The sequence below is a fragment of the Ascaphus truei genome, chromosome 4 (genome assembly GCF_040206685.1).
Source record: "Ascaphus truei isolate aAscTru1 chromosome 4, aAscTru1.hap1, whole genome shotgun sequence".
Lineage (NCBI taxonomy): Eukaryota > Metazoa > Chordata > Amphibia > Anura > Ascaphidae > Ascaphus > Ascaphus truei.
Window position 1 is genome coordinate 340,493,618 of NC_134486.1, and position 19,994 is coordinate 340,513,611.

The window sequence follows — 19,994 nt, forward strand, 5'->3', positions numbered from 1 at the left end:
TGGTCAACTGAACGTGACTCCCGGGAACCCACTTGCGACAATGGCCGGCTCTTTGGTGCTCGGCCAGATATGGGGGCAGCAGGACAATGCCTGGCTGACCCCCTTCCCTTATTCCATTAAGCGAGCACAGGGACTAGCGGTTACTCTATTATTGCTTAAGCAAAGCTGCAGCCTTTTATACCTCCAAACCGAGTCTGTTGTTACTTCTGTTACATGTGGGTTTCGGTTAATGAGGGGAGGAAGTGGGTCCCTCGCAGCCTCCCTGGTCATGACTGAAGCAAGCACACCAGGCCTTTCATCAGCAGATAGTCTTATGTTTTTAAGATATCGCAGTTTCTCTTTCTCCTTTTCTCTCTCAAACTCTGTCGAGATATGTACTGTAAAAACACACACAAAACCCCAGCAAGCTCTTTTTGGGAACCCCTGAGCCCCCACAATATATATATATGTATATAAGTGTCAAAAAGGAGAGCTATTGAGCATGGCATATGTATACAACAAACGACAGAGAAGCCCAATGCTACATCCAATATGACAAAAATACACAGTAAAATACTTACTGAATATATTGTCTTGAAAAAGGGTCATTTAGTTGAACCCTTTGGCCAAAGCGTTGTAAGCTTGCGAGCCACGACAAGGCAGACACCTGTTCGCAAGTCCTAACACTACCAGATAAAATACTAATATATATCTCTATTAGGATTACAATTCTCATTTACCTCTATTAGGAGGGAGAAAGACCACCATTGGATCTGTATCCAGTAAAATGAAAGGACCTACTCACTTGGGGAGGGGCAAGCTTAAAACCTGGGAAGGAGGAGCCACTGACCTCCAGCAGCTGAGACAGCTGAAAATAAATTAACAAAACACACAAGAGAATATATAAGTATTTTACTGTGTATTTTTGTCATATTAGAGATATGTACTGTATAAGAAACCATTTTGAAATATTAAATATTTGTTCTATGTGAATAATTGGTGTCATACTTTAAAATTTTTGAAAAATTTCAGTTATATTTTGTACCATGTGTACGTATGGCAGTTGATAACATGTTCCTATTTTGATATAGAAGGTATGTTAAACATATTCCTAATAGTAGATGCATTATACAAGTAAAAATACAAGAGACAAAAACATAATAAGGCCATATTAATTAAAGGGGCACATACCGATTCCTTAAAGTGTGCAAAGGTTTTCCAAGTGGAAAACATGCACATCGCTACATATTGCTATTATTCCCCAAAATGTACACATTCTTGGATGAATATTTGATTTATACTATTAGTAGACAAGTCTATCATTTTGTTGACAGTATTAACAGTATGATACAGATGTCACATAAAAATAAAACATAACACCTGGAAAAAAAAATACCCATGTTAAGGATAGAAGTTACTAATAGAAATGAGAGAATGCTTCAACTATGTATTTGGAGTGAAGAAAATGTGCTTAAAATCTTTGCAGCAAGTGTAGTGCTAATTGTCTTACTGCATCTACAGTACGCTGACACATGTTGCTGCACATTGAAGACCACACCTTGTTAAGGCAATTGGTAATTAGTGAAGTATCTATTACCTGAGTCACCCAGTCTTTAACGCTTTAAAAAAAGAAAGGCAATTCATTTAAAAATAGTAGTGTTTTTTTAAAGCTCTTGAAATAAAATATTGACAGGGTGTTAATCCTAACTATTATGTGCAGGTAAGATTTGTTTTAATGAATCCCTGTCACATTATTGCTTAATATTTGTTATGTAATTACATGCCATAACATTGTAATGTGTTGAGACAAAAACGGACATGCTAGCAGAGTTGTTTATTGAAACAGTCCAAGTGATAATAAGACCGCAGCCGAAAACCAGCAAGACTTAAAGCTACACATTTCTATTGGGAAAATATGATGTATTTTTTTTTCTTACTATTAACCCTCAACGTGCCACAAGGGTCTTCAACATTCATCATGATTATGTAGCAGGCCTTTATTGAAAGAAAAGTTCAATATTTACTTACATTAATATATCAAAATAATCGCTGATGAACTGTTCACGGACTTGGCTCCCACTCACAGTGTTGTCCTGAATCCGAGTAGCCACACTTGGAGGGTCATCCTCCAGATCTAAAGCTATGTCTTCTGGAATATTATGGGTGATTGCTATACTATGGAGAATGCAGCAAGCCACCTCCAAAATCTGACACTTTCTCTGGGGAATACTGTAGCACACCACCTGACTTATCCAGACACCCAAAAAAACACTACAAATGTCCCTTCAATTATGGGGTGTGTCCATTTATGTGCCTCATTATCTATTAATGTGCAGGAGTTACTGTATTTGCTACTGGAGTGAGCAGCCAAGATTGGCATCTATAGCCTGAATAACCTAATTATAAAACAAACATGAAGCTTACACTATTATGTTGTTCCTTTCAAATAGCACTGCCAGATTGGCATGCAATGCATTGCAGTAGAATGTCTTGTTTGCCCCTTATCAATTAAATTAATAATTGGAACCCTTACCTACTAGCCATCCACCCTTCATTGTGCATACCTCAAAATACTCAAAGAAAGGGGACTGATGTAGGATATAGGAATTGTGACATGACCCTGGAAAGCCCACTACCACATTCAGAATGTGCATATATGCATCAGACCTCACCTGCACATTCAGGGAGTTATATAGTCTGCCCTTACAAAATATCGGTGTGCAACATGTTTGCAATCTATTGGACCTATCATATTTGGTCGCCCTTTTATGTGGTAAATGGTTAACTTTAGGTACCACTCTGTCCTCTGACTAGGAAATTAGATGTATCTTCTAGCTTGCCTTTTCATGGCCTGACGTTCTTGCCATAAGCAGCACGAGAATGTAGTTTGCACTAAGCCGCCTACATCAGCCAAAACTGACTAAAAAGACCTACAGGGAAGAAAATGTAATTAGCAGAATTACTTATATAAACAAGGGATGACATAAGTCTTATCACTAAAATAATTAATGACCTCCATGCTGCCAAAAATCAAGGTCATTACACTTTGCTCAACCTCTCTGCAGACTTTGATACTGAGGACCCCACCCTCTTCTGCGGCACATTCTCCATATGCCTTGGTATCCGTAACAGAGCCCTATCCTGGATTTCCTCTTACCTCTCCCAAAGTACTTTCAGTGTCTCCTCTGTTGATCCCTCTTTGGCGGTACCCCGCGGGTCTGTGACATTTTCTCTTTAGGGGTAAGGCGTGATACAGGCACATGGACTTTGAATGCAAAAAATCTATTGTGCCACAACGTCTGTGTGCCTGTATCTCTCCTTACCTCCACTACTGTCATTGGGGTTAGGATTTCCTTCATGCTACGAAGCACCGGATAATATCACTTACTAAACCTTTAAGTACTTTAACATTCTCCCTATTAATGTCAAGTTTACAAGTTTGTAATTCAATGGTTATGATCTAGCTCTCCTTTAAATATAGGCACCACGTCTGATTTACGCCAATCTTGTGGTACTAAGCCTGTGGAAATTGAGTTTTGAATATTAAATATAATTGTTCGACTATTACTGTTCTTAGCCCCTTAAAGACCCTCGGGTGACTGCTATTGGAACCAGGTGCTTTATATACCTTAATTTTACCACGCTGCCTTTCCACTTCTTCCTCTGTTAATGAAATATTAGTTAATGTTGAGGTTGTGGCCTCCTCCTTTTCCCATATTTTTGCAATTGACTCCTCCTGCAGTAGGTACAGTAAATAGAGTCAAATAATTAATTTCATACTGCCACCTTCTCCTTATCGCCAATATCTTGCCTACCCATCGCTCACTAAAAGGGTCTTATATTATATTTTCTAATCTTTTTGTTGTTAAGGTATTTGAAGAACTTTTTAGGATTGATCTTACTTTCTATTGCAATCCTTTTTTTAGTTTTCAATTTTTGTTTATCTGAATTTCCATTTTCATTCCTTTCTTATATTCCTTATAATTCTGAGATGATGCCTCTTTTCCCCACTGACTTTAAGAATCCAAATGCCTGTCTCTTCCTTTCAATTTCTTTCCCTACCTGTTTATTGAGCCACATTTGTTTAGACTTGTTCCTTTTATATTTATTACCCAAGGGTATACACTGATAAGTGTACTTTTCTAAAATATTTTAAATAATTGACCATTTTTCTTCAATTTTGTTGCTGGTAAAAACGTAATTCCAATTTATTCCTTGTAGATTCCTTGCAGATTCTTCATTACTTTACTAAAATCTTCCTTTCACAAAAATTGATCCTATATAATATGGTTGTTGATAGTTTATTTCAAATTAGACCACGTTATGATCATTGTTTCCCAAATGTTCCCTTACTTGCAAATTTGTTATAACTTCTATATTGTTTCATATTACCAAGAAGGAGAGCTGGCGTTTTTTGCACACAAGAAAAATAATTAATAAAAAAAGCTTTTCAACATTCATATCGCTATTACAGTATATTACCTTTTTGGAGAGCCAATGCAGATGGTGAGCTTCCTGGATTGAGTTACTAAAAATAAGCAGTAGACAGTACTTTTTTTAATTGAGTTACATAATACAGAGTTAGCTCCTGCAGCCTACACGTTTCTGTTCTCAGGGCTACATAATCAGTCCCTCACAAACAATACATACTGTATACTGTAGTGGCTGACCAATGGTAATGGTGGTGTAACAAGTGGGAATCCACCCCCTCCTGCAATTGATGTGGCCATGCTTTCCACTCTATGCATGCGTGGCACAGGTCTGCACCATGACATCAGCATTCCAAGCTCATTCTTTATTCTAGGGGTATCCAAACCGTGTGTTCCTTTGTGGGCCTTTAATAAACCAAACTACAAAGAGAAGTTATACAATAGAAAAAAAAGATACTAAATTAATAACGGTAAAGTGATGTGATAATTACCAGCATCACCACTCCAATACCAGTGTACAGTACAGTAGATGGTAGGCATCATGGAAGAATGATCAATTGAATAAAGATGGCAAGCATGTGCACTATTATATTACAGCAGGAACATTTGAAGCATTGTAGCAGTGCTTATGGCAGTGCTTACAGTTTCACTTGGGAATAGTGTATACTGTATATTGTTAACTTCTTTTACCTTGTAAGCATACTGTAAATGCATATGTAAATATATTGGGGAATAATTAAATATTGTTTAATTTCCACATTTCTTTGCAACTCCTCGCAATTCAAGGCAAATAATATGCTATGTTATAACTCGATAACCTTTAATAGAGCAAATGTATTCTGTTTATTCTGAATTTATTAGTATTTCATTGTAGGTATTACAAAACAATATTGGTCAATATTTATTTTCTTTTATTTTATTCATATCTCCTTTTCCATATACTGCACAAAAAAATTATTGTGATATATACTGTGCTACTGTAGTAACCCATACACTTTTTTTCCAGAACAAATTACACCTTTAATTAGGTGTGTGTGATAGAGATGGTGTGTTTGAAGGAATATATATATAGAACTTGGGATTGTAGTAAAATACTAATAATAATAGCTCTCTATTCCTCCGGAAGTAACTTTTTAGCTGATTCGCTTGAATGGGTTGTGAAATGTTTCCATCTAAACAACATAATGCTGCTAAGTAAATATGGCCCAATATGGTGTCAATTGTAGGAAAGAGGGCTTTTGTCACTTTTTAACCATTATAACCTAATTGTGTCTGGTTTGGAAAAAACTAACAGTTTTATAATGCAGAATCAGTAACTGAGTTTAAACAGATTAGTTAATTAGGATTTTTTTTTTTTAAAGCTATATTTATATAAATATCACACATTAACCTGCTTGATTCATATTTTATCATTGAAAATGTAAAACAAATATATATATATATATATATATATATATATATATATATATATATATATATATACACAGTATATATAGCAGGGGTGTACAGCTTAGTTCAAAGGAGTTAAAATACTAAAACATTATAACGGACACTATACTAACATGCTCTCATCTGTACTCACATTAAGGGTAACCGATTATTTAGGATTATTTATTATGATTGAAACAAGTCAATTACTTTGATCTAGAACTCACCATTATATGAGACTTGCTATTGAAATGTCCTGCAGAAAAGCAAACAGTATGTTGCAACCATATTGATTCCTGCTGTATACTACAGCTGTACCTTCCTTGGTTTCATTATAAAGACTATTTAACAACTTTGTTTTCCTTAGAAAATATGTGGGCGTTACCATGACTGAGTACTTTGTAGTCATATAGCATGTGAATAATGAACTTATTGGTAAAATATATTTACAAAACTATTCCTCAATTTTACAGTATAATTTTTCATGCATCGAAATGTTAAAACATACAAGATCCTGATATATTGCAATTATGTACAGTATACAAAACATTAGTGATGCTGAGTATTTTTGTCTTTGGTAATATCCAGACATGTAATATTGATATACGCATATTACATATACAGCTCAACCCCGTTATATCGTGACCCGTTACAACGCGACTCCGCATATAACGCGATGCAACCGTCGTTCCCAATTTTTGTATTAATGAATATTTTACAACACGATTATTGGTATCTTAAATACTTTATTGTACAATGCATACAATTGCACATTATTTATAACGCGATCCGCTTATAACGATATAATGATCTATTCGTTTTAGCACACACTGGTCTACATTAATTTAAAAAAAGTAAATCTTATCACACATTTTATGACATGATTATAAATACCCAGGGAACAGACCTCTTGTGTACATTATTATATTATGTTTAGACTATATTCACTTAATGTCATTGTGGGCCTAGACACTGAAATAAAGATCAGATATATAGATGTAAAAGCAAATTAACATGTCAAAACTCTAACAGTAACTTAGTAGGCATCTGGTATTAGTAACGTTTCACATTACTGCTATGGAAAAATCGCTCAATAAAAAGAGTTGGAAGACATGACACAGTGAGGCTAGATGTGACAAAGGTATCTTCCTTATAAAAGGGTATCACCAAAATAAAAAAACAAACAAAGAAGATTTACTATAAAAATAATAATATACCTTTAGTTCAATTTTAAATACACAATGATTGTACAGTATGGGGTATAACATTTTTGAGGTTGAAAAACGCATGGAAAAACTCTCAGAATTTCAACCAGATGTCAATAAGGAATGATATTTTTCCAGTGGGAATATATGATAACCAAAGACAGACTTGAAAAGAAAGGGAAACATTACAATAAAAAACATGCCGCAATGTGCTGAAGGATCTGACATCAAAAGTTTTCTGTAGACACTTGACAACTCTCAACAGCTGTTTGGGTGACATCAACACCTCCCTGATCAACAGAACCCATCAAGCCTCCTGACAGTGCAAACAGATTAATATAAAAAAAATAATGGTACAAAAGGACCATTTGACCTGTTTAATCTGGCAAATTTTCCTGTTTAGTGTTCCCTTGTGTCTTTAAAAATATTTATTTTTATTATTCAACTGTAGTCACCTGTGCTAGAAGGTGGCTTCATATATCCATTAGTAAAGATGTATTTAAGTAAATTTCTTCCAAGTCTTTATCCAGCATGATGAATTGGTGTTTATTTTTCTGGAATTATATTATAGTAGCTGTACTCGACGTAACATACGCCACTCTAGAAGATCTCAAAGGTTATTAATTAAACATTATTCTTTGTTTTCACCCCTCCCTGTAATGCCTTGCTGTCTCTTATCCTCTCTTCCCCACCATGCCCAGCTCCTTTTTGCACTCCCTACCTTACTGTGTATGCTCTTGTCTGGGCACACAACACTCCCTCCTCTCCTATTAATCTCACCTACAATATGTGCACACTGCTCTCCATTCCCTCCTCTTCGTCATCCCTGTCTTCTCTCCTTTCTTTCTCTCTGTCTCTCCTCCTTGCTGTCTGTCCTCCCCTCCCTCCTCCATCATACCCTGCTCCTAATTGCACTCTCTCCTCCCCTCTTGGCACTCCCTGCCTTACTGTGTCTGCACCTCTCTGTGCACACTACACTCCATTCTATCCTACTCATCTGTCCTCTCCACTCCTTGCTGTATCTCTGTTTCCTTCTACTTCTCACCTTGCTACCTCTCCTCACCCATGTGTACATTGCTCTCCCCTGTCTCATTCTCCTCTCCCCTCCTTGCTGTCTCTCCTCCCCCTTCCATCATACCCTGCTCCTCTTTGTACTTCCTGCGTTACTGTGCCGGCTTCTCTCTATGCAAACTGCACCCCCTCCTGCCCTACTCATCTCATCTGTCTCCTCTCCTTGCTGTCTCCACTGCCATCTCCCAGTGTTAATATATCCATTGCCATCTCCCAGTGTTTCCTGGTTGAGCTGTCTATTACAGAGTGGAAGGGATGTATATCTATATTTATATAGTTCCGACAGTGTACTCAGCACTTTATAAAAAGACAATACAGTACAGGGAATTATAATAATACAATAAACGCAGCAAAGTCAGACAATAGGAAAGGAAAACTCTGCCCTGGAGAGCTTACAATCTATGTGGAATGTTGGGAGAGTTACAGAGACAGCAGGTGAGGGAATACGTGCTGTACATGGCAGTGCTTGGCCATCATGGTTAGTAGGAGTTACTGAGTGTGGGACAGTAGCCATGAGTGCAGGTTATGGGGATGCTTCTTTTGAGAGGGGAGTTTAAGGTTTTTCATTAGTAAATTAGATGGGTTAACACCATTATCAGGGAAAGAGGTGGAAGGGTGGCGTGAGTGAGAGCAGGGGTGTATATGGCTGGGTCCAGGATTATGAGAGATATTCTGTGCAGCAAGGAGGAGTAGAGAGATAGAGAGGAGGTGCAGAGAGGATTTTTGCGAGTAATTTTTATTGAGGGGTATGGAAGTTGTTGGAGGGAAGGAAAGATGAAGAAAGGGGATAGGAAGACAGTGAGGAAGTTGGAGAGAACAGAAAAGTTTGCAAAGGAGTGAGGAAACAGCAAACAGAAAAAGCAATAGGGAGGGCATAATTAGAAGCAGGGTGAAAGATAGGAGGAGAGAGTTCCCAGGTATTGGAAGAGATCAGGAGTAGGGTATGAAACAGCATGTGTATAAATCAGGCCTGGGAGGGCAAAGTAGCACTGAAGGTAAACAGCAGCTTACAAAGTTAGTCTTTAGATGTGAAAAAAATGGCAGAACATTTAGAAAGCCAAGTTCTCACAGTTCCAGGGTTGAGGATGAAATGCATTCTTACCCTCTAATTCAACTCCAATTTGAACACCACAGACACTTAAGATGTGACACTTAAGATGTTACACAGGCAATGTGCAGTCTCATTACACAGACTAGGTAAAAATTAGTGCATACAAAAAAAGCGCTAATATCGCAAATTGATAACATACTGTCCCGGCCAAGCTTATTCTAAAGCTTGCCGGGTTTAATGCGGGCTAACCGCGGGGCTTTTCTCCATTTGAAACGGAGTTTCCCGCACGGCGGCCGCTCCAATAGATAAGCGATAATGGCACTTATTATTGAAAGCGGCCGAGGCGCGGGAAAACCGGCCGAAAATGGCCAAAGATTGCCGCGCGCCGTCCGCAGCTATTTTTAAGCCGCGGAGGCAGCCGCTTTAGATTAAAGCGGGCCGCCACTGTAACAGTGTGTGACCAAAAACGAATGAATATATAGTTCTGTGAAACAATGTCCAAACAGCTGCCTAAAAAGTCCCGCTGGCTGTCTTACAACCAGTTAGAGTAATGCAAACAAAACAGACATTTCTGGCACTTTAGACATAAGAGACAACACAAATATTTGTGAAATATGTGGATAATGTCAATAGCGATGAATTCAGATCCTCAGAAGACCTTACACCTTAAGAGATAGGAGACAAAACACAGAAAACACTACAACATTGTATTATCCATGAGGCAAAATGACTGATTAATGTCAGGGATACTGGCAGAGAATGATTTAATACTCCATATGGAACAAGATTGAAAAACTGAATCTAAATTAAAAAATGTGTACATTGGTAAATAACAAAATAGATGTGCACATGAAATTGCCACAACATTAAAAAATTTTGGACATCTTTTTAGTCGTTGGATATCTTTTTAGAAAGGAAAGGTATACAGGGATATACCAAATAAGTATACATGGGAAGGATGTTGTTCCAGGTATTAATCCGATTGCCAATTCTTAGAGTCAGAAAGGAATTTATTTTTCCCCTTATGAGATATCATTGGATGATATGACTCTGGGTTTTTTTGTTTGCCTTCCTCTAGATCAATAAGTAGCTATAGATATAGGATAAAGTATCTATTGTCTAAATTTAGCATAGGTTGAACTTGATGGACGTACTGTACGTCTTTTTTCAACCTCATCTATTATGTAAATATGTACCTATGTAAAACAAATGCTCTTAGCACTTGATCTTAAACTCGTCCGCTGGTGTAAAAATTGGAATCCTACTCACGACAAGTGACTTCGGCACCCCCGATGAAGAGACCCGCTATTTTGAGTTTCGAAACGAGTAGGGCTTGTGGCAAAGTGCGGACACCGTAGTAGGAGAAATCTGTGGTGATGTCAGTAGGGGCTGCTGAGCTGCGAGGATTTGGAGGAGTCTGGACAGTGAGGTGTTCCTGCATGACTGGGATCCAATACCTACCAACGAACAGTGAACCAAGGCGCCAGTGATATCTCCATACTAAGGCTCATGTCCTAGTCACTTGTTGTGAGTAGGATTCCAATTTTAACATCAGCGGACGAGTAATAATCTTGGGGTGCGCCCCCAGTTTGCGCACCCCTAATTAGATCATGCTTCATTTTTCTTACGCTTCTTTTTTTGTTCATCCATTTCAATATTCTTGAAATTATATGGCATGTATTCCTAAGACTGATGTAGCTGGGTCCCCGTTCTTACCCTTGTTGTTGGGGAAGGGTGCGTTGCATAGAGAGTACTCTGCTATGGAGGCTCCGTGTCATGCAAGACACCATGTTCTGGTTGGCAATACGTATAACCTACCTAGACAGAGGTTGCGCATGCGCAGACGGTGTCGCCCAAAGCCCGCGAAGGAGAGTGCTAATTGGAGGGAGACAGCGAGGCACAGGTCCCATCAACCCCCGCGGGGCCCCGTGATAGGATTGAGCCAATGGGCTGCGAGGTTTAGGAGAAAAAGGAGGTGGCTGCACGCACGTTGGTCAGAGCTGGCTGGAGAGGAGAGGAGACGGAGCTTCGGTGTGGGGAGGCCAACCGCCTCCCTACGTAGGCCGCATGCCCCAGGCCCAGTTAGGCCCTGAGTCCCAGTAGAGACAAGTGGAGCTAGGAACTACCGTAGTGAGGTTCCTGATCCCCGTTAGGTCGCAAGATCGAGAACCGGTCTGTTCCAATTGTGGGAGGTCTGGGCTCAAACTCCACTAGCCATCCGCCGCCTGTCCAGGTGGGATCATATATATATATATAATCATTGCGCGAGTACCCCATGCTCTCCGTGGCAGAGACTTAGGCCCTGCGAGCCTACAGGTGACACAGCACAGGGTAGCAGCCTGCGTTCGATAGGAAGCAGGGCTACATTTGGAGGCGCTGCTGAGATCTTAGACCTGGGGTGGCGCCAAATGCGCACGCCGGCCCGTCGTACCGTAGCTGTGACCAGAGTACCCTTGGCCTTACCCTTAGAGACTTTGCAAACGGCCTTACGACAACTTCCGGGGTTTGCCAAAGCCCGCCTGAAAGATGTACTCGTAGACCAAGACTCTAAATGGAATACCTTGCTTGTGGACTGCCGGCGAGACCTGGCATTAATCGAACCCGCGGTCCCCCAGTATCTGCCGCTGCCCAATGCCCCGCCTGGCGGTAGCCCTCTTGTCTACCCCCTTCGGGACCCCCCTGTAAGGGAGCTAGATGAGGATGAGCGCATCCGCCGAAGCAGGGGTGCGCAGTGATATGCTACAAAAACTCAATGACAAGATAGACCAGTTAACTACCCCCACCAGCTTACCGCCGCTAGTAGAAGCACTTACTTTGGCCACCCATGCTCAAAGCTATCGGAAGTTAAAGGCCTTCTCGGGGACGCTCCCTGTGCCCACCGGGGAGGATGGGATAGAGACCTGGAAGGAGCACACTAGGGGAGTAATGGAAGAATGGTCTTGCACCGACGTGGTAAAAAGGCAGAGACTTATGGAGAGCCTGCGCCCCCCAGCGTCCACCCCAGGCTCTCCGTGGCAGAGACTTAGGCCCTGCGAGCCTACAGGTGACACAGCACAGGGTAGCAGCCTGCGTTCAATAGGAAGCAGGGCTACACTAGGCATAGATTTTAACCAACTTTCTTGTAATCCATGCAACACAGTTCAAACACCTCTGAAATTTAGGAAAGTCAATTTTCAACTCAATACATAACCTTGCTGATTGCAAAGTAATTTAAATCTGGGAAATGACTAATGATTATCCCTTTGGAGGCTTTAAAATATGAAATGATTGAGCATACAGTAAGAAGATTCTTTCAATGCTTACAAGTGGAAAAAAATATTAGATATTTTAGTTAGATCTTCGCTGGTAATTCCTGAATGAAAAATGTCAGTGTGAATAGTAAAGTATACTGTATAAAAAGGGATGCAAAAAGCGTGGATATGATCCTATTGTACAACATTCTAAGGAAATGAAGGAATACGGGGGAGAAAAAAAGATTTAATGGGGTTATTTGCGGCAATAGTGCCAATTGGTCACAATAGCACGGAAACTACTACCGATTCTATTTAGACGTTTACGTGCGATAGTGCCCTGATATGCACTATTGCAGTTTAATGAATGAACCTTTAAAAAGTGAAGTGGGGTAAGATGATAGTGATTATAATGTTGTCAGTGAAATATTACTAGAGACAGAGACATCAATTAAAGAGGAGCTAAATATTAGGAAGTTGAGGAGAATCACTGACCATCTCCTCACAGAAGAAGCACTGTGTATCCACTGGAATGATTTAAAGGACTATGCGGATTAGATGTAAAGCAAAAATAAATTACTTTTTTTTTAAATGTCTGCTTGACAGTAATATGGGCACTGACAGGATGCACACACTGCAACAGTATGAGTACTGTACTTACAATGCCATTATCACTGTGACACCTCATGCCAATCTCAGATTTGTGAAAAGCTTTGTGGAAAATCATGGGTACGTTTTTCCTTTACCTGTATTTCTCACGCTTCTGTCTCCCCTGTTCATCATCCTTTCTCCTTTTGTCCTATTTATTTTCCCTTCTCCTACATTTATGAAAAAAATAAAACTGTGCTCAATCCAAAAGAAGCAAAATGGGTTGAGCGTGGGATCAAATGCTAACATGGAATTGCATAGGGAGATGGTTAAACTAAGATAAAAACATAACATTAAAGTTCTCTCGTCCTCTTTCAGCCAACTATTTTTTTCCATCCCTACCTACAGTACTAAAAGGTATAATAAGTTAATAGTATGCAGCATTATCTTCAGTTTCATGTTTGTATACTTTTCTTACGGAAACTTTTGAAAATATTTATTACAATATTGTACTTACACGAAAGTTTGCAAAAGTTGGTACATGCATAACACATATGAAAGCCATGCTAAATTTTAGCACCCTTTTTGTGGATCTGCCCCTTGGTGTTTTTCATGAACAAAAAAGCACCAGTGGCAAATTTGCTACTTAATTTTACTAATAAAAAAATGATTTGCAAAGAGAGTAGTGACACATTGGCCTGTTTCTAATTACTGACCCTTACACCAAATCATAACGAAGTTTAGTTAATACAACTACAGTATTTTGTTTTTGTTGCTGAATAATAGAAGCAAGGACGTTTGCTCAAATTTGATTAAAAATTATGTTTCCGTTATTTAGATCTCAAGATCTCTACAGTACTTACTTTTATTGATAGCCTAAATGAAAATGTAAAGCTCAGTTCATTCCATCCTAAATATTCTATTATTGAGAATCTGTTCCCAATAATATTTACATTTGTTTTATCTTCCCACAGGTATGTCTCATGTGTATTAGGTTGTCCCTATGAAGGACATATTGCACCACATAAAGTAGCAGAGGTAAGATTACTTTTGAAAACATGGTCCACGTTTCTTTAGAAATATAAAAAGCAGCCTACTGGAAAGAGTTTAGAAGTGGCATATTGTAAGCAAAGTTGCATATCGTTTCACTAAAAAAAAGAAATGTACTTGCCACTTTGCTATGTGCCCGTACAAGACATGTTGCTGAACTATTCCTTGTGGATATATTGAGGCAACAGAGCCATCTAAGTTCACAATATGAAAAATTGATACAATGTTTCTCTTATTTTGCAAATATAGTAAATAATCATATGAACACGTATTTTATTTAACACATACAGTATGTTTCACTTAATCCACATAGTATCACCATTTTCACAGTTGCCAAGTTAATGCACAATATTAGTCAGGTCACAAACTTTTGTTTGCAATGACGGACTTGCAGTGCCACTTTAGGTTCAAAATAATGAACCTGTGGCAGCTTCCAATTAGATAAAGCATACACTAAAGGAGGAGATGTATTGACGTACAGAAAGGGCAAATAGAAGTACTGTATGTTTTGATTCATTGCTCCCTTTTCTGCTTGTACTTGCGTCAAATGTATGAAATTGTTACATTTTATTCAAATTGTTGGCCACAAAAGTTTGCGACACCTCAGACCTGCCAGATTTTTTTTGATACAAATACAAGATGCAAAAGTGACACACTGAGGCGCACCATTTGCTACATCTCATTATTATCTGTGTATCATGTAACTCCTCCCTAACTCCTATTGACACTCCCCAAATCTCAAGGTAATGTAAATGGCGCAAAACTAGGAGCAAAGATATATTGTGGCAAAGGAACACAAGAGGGAAATGGTGCAATGTGCATTAAGTTTGCTCCAAATTTGCTATGATACTTCTCCTCTTAAGTGTTTAAAGCTGAAGATCAAACAATATCCTACATGTGTGTGTTTGTTTTAATAAATCAGTTCTGTACTATAAGAAAATACTTGTAGCATTTTTTTTTCAAAAACAACTCTGAATTACATGTTGTATATAATATATTGTAACAAGCATTTTCTGTTTCTATTGCAACCGTTTAAAAAGTCACATCACCTTCCTTTTCAGAAACAGGTTCTGCACACCCCTTTTTGAGCCCTGTCCTCTCTTGATCTGTTTGAGCTCAATTGTTTCTAGTGACTGCCTGGACGCATGATCTTCCCCACAGAACTCTCCATCTTTGGTGCTCTTCTCCAGCACCGACAGCCATTTAGTGAACCCACAAGCCAAATCTTCGCTGATCGATCACAGGATAACGGATTGATCAGCAACTTAGCTAATTACTTATCATTGTGTGGATTGTATTGATACACATATTAAAGGGAAAAATCTATTGAAAAAATGGCAGCTTGGACTGCTGCATTAAGCCTCCTATGTTCATGCAGTCTGAAATCATATTACTTTACATTTCAATTTGAGAGTAGAAAAGAAAAATGGGAAGGTTTTTTTTACTGCAAGGGCAAGTAATACAATATATGTATTATATTCCCTTTGCCATTAGAGATGGCAGATACAGTGGTCATATTTGTGTAGATATTTTAAATATTCTTAGACTGCAAAGCATTAATTAATATGCAAAAGAGATGAAAAAAAAAAAAAAAAAAAAAATATATATATATATATATATATATATACACATATGTATGTATATCTAAAAGGAAAAAGTATAAGGTGCGCAAAACTGATTTAAAATAGTGTTGCAATGATGTCTATGAGTGCTGCCACAATGTAATGGATGTACACCACCCTGAAGAAAATACAAAGTATAAAAAAGACACAAAAGGCGCAAATCAGAGACACAGGTGCATATATATATACAACACCTGAAGGATAAATACGTGAACAAGTCCTATATTCGAATTCCACAATGAGATGTACCTATAAATGAAAAGATACCAATATGGTAAAGTACGTTTATAAATAAAATTATTGCGCAAGCAACAGAGGCTACTTACAATGTAGCAGAAATAACAGGCACATCAGTAAAATGCTTTCAGATCGCTGCATCAAAGGGGCTGCTAATCTCAGGAACTGCTCACTCCGTCTGTGTGCTCGGACGCGGAAGCTTCACTGCTCAGCTGTAATCAGCAGTTGCGCGGGTCCTCCGATGGTGACGTCACTCCTCTAAACGGGGATACCGCTTGCTCCGTTCACTCGGTATGATTAGCCACAGGGCTCAATTCCGAGATTGATATAACAGTCCCTTTAGCCTTTAAATAAGGCTTTGCAGCAAATAGAAAGACAATTAAAACGTCCTGAATATAACAGAAAATAGGGAGATCTACTATGAGAGAGTCTCATAGTAGATCTCCCTATTTTCTGTTATATTCAGGACTCAATCTCCTTCAGGTGTTGTATATCCATGCACCAGTGTCTCTGATTTGCACCCTTTGTGTGTTGTGTACTATATATACTGTATATATATCTATCATATATGTCACACTGTTTATCCAGCTAAGATCTTACTGTCATTTATTGGTACCAGTTAATTTTTTACCCCATTATGGCTAATTTCGTACTAGTATTTTTTGTTTGTCTTCTAGTAGATACATATAAAAGTACAGTTATGAACCCTTACAGTGCTGGGTTCTGGCACCACCAGAGTGCCACCGAACCTCTGGCACTTCCACAGCATGTGGTCGCTCTTTACTTCATATAACCTGCTTGTAATTTCGTACTAGTATTTTTTGTTTGTCTTCTAGTAGATACATATAAAAGTACAGTTATGAACCCTTACAGTGCTGGGTACTGGCACCACCAGAGTGCCACCGAACCTCTGGCACTTCCACAGCATGTGGTCGCTCTTTACTTCATATAACCAATAAACCAATTGATACCGGAAACAGAATTGGAGGGAGGTCTACTTCCATTTTGATCATGCTGACCACTCTATGAGATCTGTCAGTCCAATCAGCCCATAATAAATTAACAAGTGCCCATTATGTACCTGGTATGTTATCGGGGCTTCTGGTGTGCCAGGGCCCATGGTGTACCCGCTGCGTTATTCGAGCAAACACCAGCGTTCATTCCCCACTGTTTCTTTGGTGTCCTTATTCCCTCTTCCACCACTTAGGCTAAGTCCTGGCGGCGCGTGTATGGCACTTCACCGCGATCTGCGGTCTGCAGAGAGCTTTTTTTAGGCACAGGGTGGGGGCGTGGCCAAAATGGGCTAGGTGGGCATGGCCATGACTCGAGGGGGCACGGCCATGTTGAGGGGGGTGGGGGGGTCCCTCTCTCCCATGCCACTCTCCTCTCCCCTGTGGCTGTAAGGAGCTGTGAAAGTGAGTTATAGATATTTGTGTCATGGGAGAGGGGGTTTGGCCCGGTATTAAAGGGGTTACACCCCATTTGGCCACCCCCTGCTCCCAGGGGTTAACTGGACTGCGGTCGAGTAATGTGTTTTACCCTGCTTCTGAATTCCAATGTATATTCCCCTGTAAAAATGTATTGTTTCTGTTCCAGTGTTTGCACCAACACATACACTGGGATTGATGCGGGAGGGAAGGGGTTAAGGTTAACGTGTGTTTATAGATCTTTGTTCCATGTTCCCGCCTTTTCAGGCACCATTTTGCAGAGTCCCATAGGTCGCCATTGGAGCTCCATTCATTTCAATGGCGGATCTAGCGGTTTTGGACCTGTTTCCAGCGACGACCAGCAGGTGGCGTCCGTGAGGAGGAGCGGCGGTTTCCCATTGTAAGTCAATGGGGCCATTGACTTCAATGGGGATTCCTCGATGTCGACCTCCAGGAACAGGTTGGCAGCCATCCAAACCGCAAAACCGCAGAAGCGGACACAATGTCTTTGAAAAAGAGCTTTATCACTGAGTTCAAGGTCAACGACAAGTGGTGTGGGAATCTTAGGTTCTAGGGCACCTGGGAATAAAATTATTTTTGCCCCTAGCCCCTAGGAGCCCCCCCACACGACCCCCATTGGTCCGGGAAGGAAGGACCCCCGTAAAGGGTCGTACTCATGAACAAGGGTCCCGCCATTGACTTTAATGGCGGAGCGGAGGTCCCATTGAATCCAATGGCAGCGCTCGCCCATGCATTGTCTATGGCGGCGCCGGCCATTGATTCCAATGGGGAAAAGCCGCGTGGTGTGAAAACAGCTAAGTCCGAAACAGTAAAAAGTGTAGTCCATATCTCTGGTTCTGGGAAGACCAGAGGGCTGGGATTTGGGTGGCATGTAGCCAAGGTTCCAGCATGAATGCATGGCCATTCCCAGCCCTCTCCGAACAACCAGACGGAGTATGGGCAAATGTAAAGATTCTTGGTTTTTCCATAGACTTCAATGGCGGAGTTTTCCCATGGAAAGTCTATGGCGGTGGGACCCATTGACTTCAACGGCGGAGTCGTGCCATTAAAAGCCTATGGCGGCAGAGCCTGTTGATTTCAATGGGGAAAGAGTGAAAAGCAGAGATTCAATTTTAAAGGGAAGAATCCTGTATTTAAAAAGTGCTTTAAACTGCATTTGTGTATCTCCTGTTCTGGGGGTTGCAGGGGGCTGAAACTTGGCCACAATGGAGAGTTACTTCCGGCTTGAAGAACTGGCAAGTATCAGCCCACTGGGCCCAACAGAACTGATTATTTTAATATGTGAAGATATTAAACTGTGAATGGTATTTTGGGTATGGTATGAGAACGCAGAGCCCATCTGCTATGTTAATAGGTGTGAGGAATCGGGGAGTGCGTCCCTTGCGGCGCGTTCCCTCCTTGCCTATCTATAGTATTGCAGCGGCAGCTGCCGAAGATTCGCCCCCCGCTGATGTGCGCATCACCGTTCCTGTTACAGAGCGTGCGCGCACCCGCTCTTTCTATGCACGGTCACTGAGCATAGCTCCGCCCCCTCGGGACACACTGCACCTCCGCTGTGCTATGAGCCTTGTCTCCTGCAGCCTAACCTGGCATCTGCGGAGGCCCCGCCTCCGCTCCCTCCCCTACTGGTTCCTGTCTCCTATATAAGACTGCCTCTTCCTGGTATACCTTGCTGAACATAGACTTTGTGTAGCCTTGTGTGTGCCTGGCTTGTCCATCCCAGTCCTGCTTTGATTTCTACAGTTACCCCTCGTGTACCGACCTGGCTTTGCATTTGGATTCTCTCTGGCTCGTGACCCCTGGCTTATGGATTAACCTCTCATGTACCGACCTGGTTTTGTATTTGGATTCTCTCTGGCTCTTTACCCCTGGCTTACGGATAACGACTATGTGTACCTCTCCTACCCTTGGAACCTGGCGAGTATTGGATTAACCCTCTTTCTTCATACCCAGACCCAGCAGCGCTACAAACCACCTACTGGGCCCGCCTTTGCTACTGTGGGTGTGTGGCACTGTCCTTCCCACCTCAGTGCCGGGGTCAGGTCTTGTCTGTGGGCTCGCACAAGCGTGACAATAGGTCAGGAGGGCAGACAAGTGGTCTATCATACACCCTCTGATCAAAGGTTGACCACTCCGATTGTATACAATAGGGCGAAGGAACAAAGGGCCTGAGTGGTCTGTAAGTGTCATAGTTCACACTTGCAGATAAGGGAGTTCCTACTTCAAAGGAATCCGCTAGCCAGCCAGGCGCCCCAAGGTTAAGGGATAGGACTGAGCTTGTATATAAACGAGGCTCAGCCTACACCCATTATCTTTGTGTCATTTCGAGATTGCTGCATGAATTGCTAATCAAGATTCCTGATTATTTCATCATTCCAATCCTAAGTAAGTGTATATTTTGTCTGTTATTTGTATATCTTGTGTGTTCACTTTTTCATGGAATAAACTATATTTATTTATATCTCAGTCGTGTTCAGTTCAACCCAGGTATTTTGGTGTATAATACAGCCTCTCATAAGTTCCCGTGACAATTTGGCCTCTCCCCCATGCCACTTTGCTTTCCCCCCTCCCCACCATCCCTCTCCCCAAGCCATTCTCCCTCCTGTCAGTATCTCTCTCTCTCTACCCCTTGTGCCGCTCTCCCCCCCCTGTTTC

The 19,994-nt window shown here is 40.6% G+C and overlaps 1 protein-coding gene across 1 annotated transcript in view; it reads left to right on the top strand.

Annotated features, from left to right (window-relative positions):
* HMGCLL1 (3-hydroxy-3-methylglutaryl-CoA lyase like 1) overlaps window positions 1-19,994 on the top strand; it is a 214,200-nt gene that overhangs the window by 120,973 nt on the left and 73,233 nt on the right. Inside the window, exon 7 of the mRNA XM_075594829.1 lies at window positions 13,957-14,020. Coding sequence (XP_075450944.1) covers window positions 13,957-14,020 — 64 coding nt within the window. The remainder of the gene's footprint in view (window positions 1-13,956; window positions 14,021-19,994) is intronic.